General features: G+C 37.1%; 1 protein-coding gene across 1 annotated transcript; it reads right to left on the bottom strand.

Moving 5' to 3' along the window:
* Positions 1-2195: 2195 nt before the first annotated feature.
* On the bottom strand, positions 2196-7250 carry LOC128857498 (glycoprotein-N-acetylgalactosamine 3-beta-galactosyltransferase 1-like). The gene is made up of 4 exons (XM_054093253.1): positions 6793-7250; positions 3319-3421; positions 2763-3050; positions 2196-2451 (listed from the first exon to the last, which is right to left on the bottom strand). Exons 1-4 carry the CDS (start codon positions 7242-7244, stop codon positions 2251-2253), a joined length of 1044 nt encoding a protein of 347 aa, XP_053949228.1. The 5' UTR covers positions 7245-7250; the 3' UTR covers positions 2196-2250.
* Positions 7251-9308: the final 2058 nt, after the last annotated feature.

Below are 9308 nucleotides of genomic sequence, written 5' to 3' on the forward strand. Positions count from 1 at the left end.
GGGGATTCGGCAGCAGAAATGTTCGCAATGAAAAACGAATGATCCAACGCATTGTTGTCCAAAATCCAGCTGTTTTTGGCGAATACATGGAAAAGGCATGCCTAACATTGAACTATTTCTTTACTGTCTGTGAGGAAGGGGCACATTGTTGTTGAATGATGTCGCGGATAACGAAATATCAATATTGCATTCAGTCGCGTTATCATCAGTCGTGGATATCATCGCTTTTTTTGGCCGCGCCCTAACCATTCCTAGCCACTGCTGACTTCGTTTATGGATTTCGGTATCATACTCAAATGCTCAGGTCTCATTTTCAGTGACTATTGTTAGTTATTTCACCAGATTTCACCAAAAATTGGATGCTGACGCATTTTCATGACGCCACTAAAAGTGACACTAGCTATGAATAATTAAAGAATTTAATAAAAGATGATCACTTTTTTTTGGAAAATATCTACCCTTCAGAGCTCAATTACATAAAACCCAACCTTTCTTTACCAAAATTCGATGATATTTTTTAAAGCTCATATTTAACATTTCTAGTCATTTATTGAAATATTATTGCATGTATGACCTGACTTTCATCGGCAATGCAGTCTGTGAACAAACGTGCTGAAGTCGAGCTGTTGGAAAATTTGAAAAACTATTTAAAAAAACCTAAAATTTTTAAAAACTAATGATGCAGAAATTTAAATTTTTTTTCTATCAAATGGGGTGGTTGAGTAATGAGAGATTGTGTTTCTGGAGATGCTACTGGAACAACGAAAAAAAAGTTACACATCACCTCGTGACACATTTCAAAACCAGAAATCTCATGAAGGAATTATTATGAAAAAATAAGACTTTGAAAAGCTAGTACTGCAGAAATTTTGTACTTTCTTTACTTTACCTGATACAGTCATTTCGTATTCAGAAATATAATTTTTGGAGATGTTGCAGGAACAACCAAAAAAAGTGTTATACAAGTACACAACACAAACTCAACACAAAAATGCCAATGGTGCGATTTTTGATTGCATTATTCCAGTGAATCGAGGAAATATCATAAAATTTCCTTCTTACAGTTGTGCTGCTCGTTCGCAAAGGGGTTGATTCGCCCAGAAGATTGCAGTTTGGATTTTTATAATATATAAAGGGTTTTCCAATAACAGGTGCTATTTCGAGAGATGATTAACGATTTTTTATGGCCGGAATTGGAAGGTATTGATCTAGACAACGTTTATTTTCAACAAGACGGCGCTATGTGCCACGCAAGCAACGAAACCATTGATATTTTACGCGAAAAGTTTCCGGATTGTGTTATCTCTCGAAGGAGTGATCACAATTGGCCACCGAGATCTTGTGATTTAACACCTTGTGACTTTTTTCTTTAGGGCCACGTAAAAGAGAAGGTCGACGCTAACAGCCCAGGGTCGATTCAAGACCTCAAAGATGGAATTCGTGAGGCTATCGAGGACATAGGGCAGGCACTTTGCAATTCGGTTATGGAAAATTTCATGAAAAGGATATTGTCCTGTAAGCGTGTTTGTGGTGGTCATTTGCCTGATGCTATTTTCCACTATTAACGGCATACCACATCCGTTGATTTATTATATATTAAAAATAGCATTTTTCTTGGAATATCAAAATAACATCTCTAATTGGAAAACCCTATATAAACAGAACTAACTCTGTCTTAAAACAACTTACATGTCACTTGAATGCTCATTATCCTTTCCGGCAACATTATAAGCTTTGCGAAGCTATGCGTTTAATACGCAACATATTATTCCTGAAGCTCTTAAACAGGATCGAAAAGCTACCAATGCGGCAAATGCGTCAAGAAGAGAGCCGGCAGCAGCATAAATCAACTAGCCAGCGGGAACGAAAATTCAATATAAAACAGAATACATCCATAAAATGCGCAATAGGAAAGTACCACCTTCCAAGTGAAAACAGATCCCCTCACTCTCCACCAACCTTCGCCTTCGAGTTTTCTGCTAACTTACCATCAAAGGTTTGTGCCACCGGCACTTCTGCTGTCTCTCCAGGTGGTAGCGTTTATGTATGCAAATTCTCATTTATTCATATGCACACATGCAACGTATGTACATATATACACATGCGGCATACAACATTTTGAAATTGTCTCTTTATTATTAAATTATTTGCTTTTTACCTGTTTGGTTATTTTTTAAATAATATTTCATGGAATATCTGTTTACGTGACACATACACACATACATGTATTCATTGAGATTATTTTCTTTATCACGGTGATACAATATCCCAAATATTGTCAGGTTTAGGTATTACAACTTCGTCAATAGCCAACTTCTTGGGCAGCACATACTCCGGCTCATCCGGCAGACCATAGGCTCGAAATTCGTATGCAAAAAATTCATAAAAATACATGGCTTCAGGAGGAATGTAGTGAAAGGCTACGGCATATTTTGAAAGGCAATCTCTGCACTAAAAATATATAAAATATAAAAAAATATAGAAAACATAAAAATATAAATAAGTATATTAACAGTATATGAAAAAGAAGGCGTATTAGAAAGCCACTACTCTAAAAGAAGATATTTGCGTGCTAATTAGATTGCACAAGAAAGTGGGTAATTAAGTATTTTCAAAGGTTCATATATACAAATATAGTAAATGTAACTGACTCATAACAAAGGCTTACAAATTCAAAAAAATAAACATTTGGCCTTTGGCCGTAAACTTTCCTTGCAATAGCTTTTGACATTAATATAGCAAAAATGTTGAATATCTCTTACCGCACGTGGAGTATAAAAACTGTAAAACAAAAACCAATAATCATCTGATGGTTGTGTTTCTGTTAACGCGTCAAATGGCGTAAAAGGAAAAAAACGCCATTCGCCATGGGTATCACGCGAATCGCCTGCAGTAACGTTCACTGCTCGCAAACATTGACCCATGGCAACATCTTCGGGTTGATGGTCATTAATGGCATCACAATTGGTATTATTAACTATAGCCGATTCAACAAAACGACGAAGAGATTCACGGCTTAAAACATAGCCGCTTCCACCAGACATGTAAACCTTAATTAAATTGTAGAAAAACTTTATATGTAGCTTCATTTTTACTTTTTAGATGTGACTGGGAAGTGTCTAACTAGAAGATGAAGGTGAAGGTGAAGATTAAGATGAAGATGAAGATGAAGATGAAGATGAAGATAATCATCCTTTATGAATTCTTATTCAGCCAATTCTGATATTCCAATTGCGGGAAAATAGGACAAGATTCCTAATCTACCATAAATTGTTACTAACTTCCCAGTCACAATGTTTCGTGTCATTTATCATTTACCTGTTCTATGTTTCGCTGTAATTTGAAATTGTGTCCGAAATAAATTGGTATATCCGGACTATAAGGGTAAAGCATATAACGCATATTTTCGATGAAAGCAAAGCTGCAAATACGAAAAACATTCTTGAGCATAACCAAACAGGAAAAAACAGGCTTAAAAATAATTGAAAACAAGTCAAATTAAGCTAAGTAGAAATGATTGCTGTTGCTAAAAATATCAGGATATAGGAGCCTATATAGAGTAGCCAAATACGCATTCAGGAGAAATAATAATGGACTGATTCACCAATGGCTACAAAAGTGGGGTTCGACAAAGCCAATTTTAATTTTATTTTTAGTAGGTAGGTAGGTAGGTAGGGTGGTTGTCACAGAGACACACTTAGACCTTGCGCAGGTCCATTGTGATATTTTTAGTAATCACAAGATTAATCAAACGAAAAGCATTAATAGGGTACCTTTTTTTAAGAAAATTATTTAATCGAATCGAGTTTCCAGTTCTCATTAAAGAAATCATTAACGACTAATAATAAAATCAACAGCGTAGAGGAGAAATTTCAAAAAGGAAAAAAATGAAGATCTATGTTTAATAAAATATACATATACAAAGAGAAGTTGCCCAAGAATACTGCCTTGAGGCACATCTGATGTTACCTAAAAAGAACGGGAAAATGTGTTTTCCACTACAGCTGTGCAGATTCTATCAGATGAATCTGATGCTCTCCAATTTAGATAGGTAGAGAGGAATCCTAAATAGGCTGCGTTTAATTTATTAAAACTTCGAATTATAGGAATTTGTTAAGTATCTTATCGACCTTCGGTTTTTAAGGGGAAAAAGATCTAAGATTACAATAGAAAAAGAATAGAAAAAGAAGGATGGCGTAAGAGCTTAAGCGCCAAACGCAATACACTTCACTTTTATATGTGCAAAAATGACAATCATAGTCGAAGTCGATTTATACTACCACTGACACGAAAATGTTGTAGAACTATGATATGCCTACTGACGGGGCATAGCCCGGATAGCATGAAATGTAGAAAATGTAGATCATCTCCTTTGCGGATGTCCTGCGTTATTTAAAACACGTTTAAAATATCTGGGAGCACCACAGTTGGATTGGAAGATAGCTCAGCAGTAGGTCGGAAATGTCTTCATAAATTCGCAATAGAAACAGACAACATGTGGGTGGACTGTTTCAAAACGCATAACTACGGAAGCCCATCAGGTATTGCTATGGACCGAGCCGGCGTTAGTCTTACGCTAACCCAACAAGCAAAATACTTAGGTGTTATCTTAGATCCCAAACTGAGCTGGAGGTCCAACGTAGGGTCGTACATCCAAAACGTCCTACATAGCCATTGTAAGGCCAATGCTAACATATGCGGCACTATTCTGGTGGCCCGTAACAGAAAAGAAATACAACCAATCCAATCTGATCAAGATACAAAGCTCAGCGTATATCTTAACTACAGAAGCGCTTAGCGCCAGTCTTACTGAAGCACTCAATGTACTAACTCATCTATTACCATTACACTTACATATAACATAAAAACAATCGCTACTTGTAGCGCAGTGAAACTCAGAGACATAGAAAGCTGGACAACAAGGTCGTACGGTCACAACCAGATCCTGCTACAGGGACCCTCGCTGCCCAAAAACAGATCAGACTACACAGTCCCCGACTTTAACTTGAAGAAAGACTTTACGGTACGTTTTTCACCGAGAACCGAATGGAGCAAAGGGAAGGTGATTGGAAGATACGATATTGAAATCTACACTGACGGTTCTAAGATGAACTGTGGTGTGGGAGCTGGCTTCCATTCAGAACCACTCAGCCTATCTCAGTCAGTTCGACATCCTCACTTCCTCACAGAATTTTTAGCGATCAGAGAAGCATGCAAATCACTAAAACTCTACAAGGAAGTTGGTGCAAGAGTAGCTATAATTTCAGACAGTCAAGCAGGTATCAAGGCCTTAGACTCCAACTCCATTTCATCCAAACTAGTCTTACAGTGTAGATAGGAACTAGAATTACTTAGTCATTGGCTTGAAATTACTCTGATATGGGTTCCCGGTCATAGGAACATACGGGGTAATGAGATAGCGGATGAGCTAGCAAGGGAAGGTTCGACACCAGACACAGCAGAGGTGGTGGCAGTCTCCATCCCACTCATTATAATAAAAGCATCCATTTCTTCACACTATCATGCTTTAGCCGAAAGAAGATGGAAGCAATTAACTACACGTATAACAACAAAAAACACATGGCCGTTGTACAAAATCCAAAGGACGAATCACCTGTTAGGATGTTCTCCACCAAACATTTCACGTATCACTGCTGCCCTTACAGGTCATTGGAAAGTAGGCGATCATGCAGCCAGACTCAACCTCACCTTCAATCCCATCTGCAGAAGCTGTCAAGCGGAAGGGGTGAAGGACAGTATTTTCCAGTACTTATGTGAATATCCAGGGCTAGCTCGGGCACGACTTCGCTGCTTCGGTAAGCCTTTCTTACAGCAAATTAATGACATCTCATACTTGGACCTCACTAAATGGATCTGACTTAGACGCAAAAAAAAAAACAAAAACAAAGACATCATCACACGAGGACAGGTAGTAAAACAGTCACTAATTAGGATTATTTCAGTGAAAATATTCAACCACTTCTACAACAACAACAGCAACAAAACGGTTTAAGCTAACTTTTGAATACCTTTAACTTCACATAAGCTTTGATTTAAAGTTGGCTCTCTTATAATTCTCCTCCGCAAAGGAAACACAGCACTAAGATACACTCGGAAGTTTCCATTCTCTGTCGAATGGCACTACCTGTAGGTGGCGCTTAAGGGGGTATTCTAGTCTAGAAATTTGAAAAAATCGAATTTTTTTTTCAAAATTTAATAGTTTAAGTATTCAAAAATATCTCCCTAAAAGGATTTTTCAAACTTCGAATTATTTTCGAAGTTACAACTATTTTAGTGAAGCGACAGCTAGACTGGTTTGAGCGGACGGCGAACTTTAAACGTGTTTTTCTCGAAACCGCCGCCATTTTATGAAAAAAAAATGTTTTTCCCTTTTTTTCTGCGTCATACGATAATGAGATTCATATTAATTAAGAATTTGTCATCTTTTTTTGTTCAGATGACCACAAGGGTAGAAATCGCGACGACGAGGACACTGCCTTTTATTTTCCCCTTCCACTTCAAGGACGAGTAATTCCATGAATTTTTTTTTTTTTTAATTCATTTTGTGAGCTCTCTTTTTATTCACCGTCAAAAAATGCTCAAAGTTCGGGCCTCTAGACTAGAATACGCCCTTAAGTATTCATAGAGATAGCACAATAAACACCCATTACCCCGAATGAAGATTAAATTTTATACACCAAATGAGTTATGTCGTTGTACACTAAAACTAATTTCTATTGAACTTCTAACTTAAAAAACACTTTTTTACACTTTTTCGACAGAGTTACTCACGTATCATCATCGGCTTTGTAGAACCAGTCCATATCATCCCCATATTTGTGATATATTTGCTCAAATGCTAGCCTCGTTTTAGCCCATATTTTTTCATACGTATCCTCCACCGCTGTAATAACCAACGTTTCGCCCAAATCTTCATCTGCCTGCGAGGTAACAAACAAAAGGCGATTACAGCGTCTACCCCACGTACGACGCACATGAATCGCTTTAGTTTTATGATTCGCAGGCGTGGTCATAACCCAGCAGAGGATGCGTACTTCATCAGCTAGTTGATCTGCCAAATTGGTGCTATTGGTGGAATTTTGAAGCGGCACATTTGGTTGCGAGTTTGCACTACGTAGGCGAGTCAGTTTCTGCAAATCCACAAAACCATGTCTGTAACTCAAAAATACCGCTATTAGAGCAATTTCTATTGCTACGAAAGTGATGCGCCGATGCTGTGACATTTTCGTTACGATAGTAAAGTACAACTAACGTGAACCGCGGAAAGATAATTGCACTATCAATCGAAGCAATTAACTTAAGAGGATAGATAATTATGTGTGCCTTGTAAAAGTTTTTTCTTTGTAATTGATGCTATTGGATGTGATAAAAAACTTACTGATTGAAAGGAGATACTTACTAGTGGAGTGAAATGCTGTGTAATAGATGCTGATGTTCATCCGATTCTATTTGTTTTTTACTTGTACCAAGGACTTAGTTGTACTCGTATTAATGTGTGCTATTGTTAAGGGTAAAATTTTGAGGATTTTAAATTGAAATAAAACAACGAATATTCGATCTTTATTTTATATTTATTTTATTATTTTATTTATTTTTGTATAGAATCATTAATGTTATTTATTTTTTAGATATGATCCATTTCAAATGTTGGCTGCAACGACGCCGTAATTTGGCCATCCGTAAGCACCAATTTTGAATGACTCGCTGGAGGACTTCGGTCGGAATCTCGTGAATAACTTTAGTAATATTGGCTTCCAATGCCTCAATCAAAGCTGATTTATTCACAAATCCACAAAGCATTTAGACTTTACATATCCCACAAATAAAAGTTCAAAGGTGTGATATCATACGAGCTTGGTGGCCAATCCACTGGTCCCAACGACAGATAAATCGCTCACCGAAACGACATTGCAGTACTTCTGTTGTTTCACGGACTGTATGACTAGTAGCGCCGACTTGTTAGAACCAAGAGTTGTGAAGATTATGGGTTTCAATTTCCGGCATCAAAAAGTCGTTTATCATAGCGCAATAGCGTTCTTGTCTCTGATGAAATATGGGCCGATGATTCCTCCAACCCATTGACCGCACGAAACGGTTGTTTACAATGTATGTAATGACTGCATTGCTTATTGTCGTAGCCTTTAAGCCAAAAATGAGCCTCATTGTTGAGCGAAATTCGGGTCCCAAAATGTGGATCTTCGGTGACGAAACAACTGAAATGATGACGATTTGGAAGGTCACCTGGCTTCAAATCTTGGACTAGTTGAATTTTATATGCTTTCAAACCAAGATATTTGCGTAAAGTCGCCCAAGTAGTGCCATAAAATATGTCAAGCTGTTGTTTTCGGCGGTCTTCGCTTCCGGTCTTCGTCAAAGCTCTCATTTACAGCAGCAGTATTATCTTCACTTCGCGCTGGACGTGGTCTGGTCGGTCAAGCATCATCGAATAAAGTAAAAGTATTCTCAATTGTGTCGATGGTTTGTCAAATAGTGCGCTAGGTAGGACAGGATATACACCATAAGTTGACCCGAGCGAGCGTTGAACACTTTTCATAGAGCGTCGATTTTCATAATAAAATTTTACGATTTGTAAACGTTGTTGAGGTGTAAGTCTTGGAATGTCAATGAATACTGAAAAAAGTATGTATTTAGTTTGACAGTAGTCACGCGTGATGTGTAAAAAACCCCCTATTGGAAAAAGTACCGCCACTTTGATCACCCTTCGCATGCAGCGTTTCATACGTCCGTGAACTTTTGAATTTTGGATTATGTTACCACTTGGTAATTTTTTATATTTGAGGTGTATTTGAAATTTTAAATCTTAAATTTTTTTTCGTGTTATACTAAACCGTCTTTTGCGTAGTCTTTATTCAGGGATTATTTTCTCGAAATCTATTGGTGCTAAAAAAAAATGTTGTTAGCCAGAATTATAAGTTATATTCTTTGAGTCGGAAATATTTTAAAGAGATGCCCTTTTACATATAAAGAAATGTTATTGAATTTCTTGGTAAAGTGTGTTTTTTTTGTTTTGAGTTTTCGGCTACAAGGTTCGGTCAACATGGCTCGTGCGGTAGTGCCTGGAGGCTCTTGAAACTTTTTTGAAAAAACTAGCGGAACGCAATCAATTAATTATCAGATAATATTTTGCTGTTTAAATATATGCAAATTTAAAGCTAAGAGAAACATTTTATTACCCTTTTTCGCATAACCAAGGAGCAGAGATTATAACTAATTCTCAACCAATAATTTGGTTTCTCATAGAACAAGACAAAAAAACTCCAAATAAA

Source organism: Anastrepha ludens, chromosome 2 (genome assembly GCF_028408465.1).
Source record: "Anastrepha ludens isolate Willacy chromosome 2, idAnaLude1.1, whole genome shotgun sequence".
NCBI classification, from domain to species: Eukaryota; Metazoa; Arthropoda; class Insecta; order Diptera; family Tephritidae; genus Anastrepha; species Anastrepha ludens.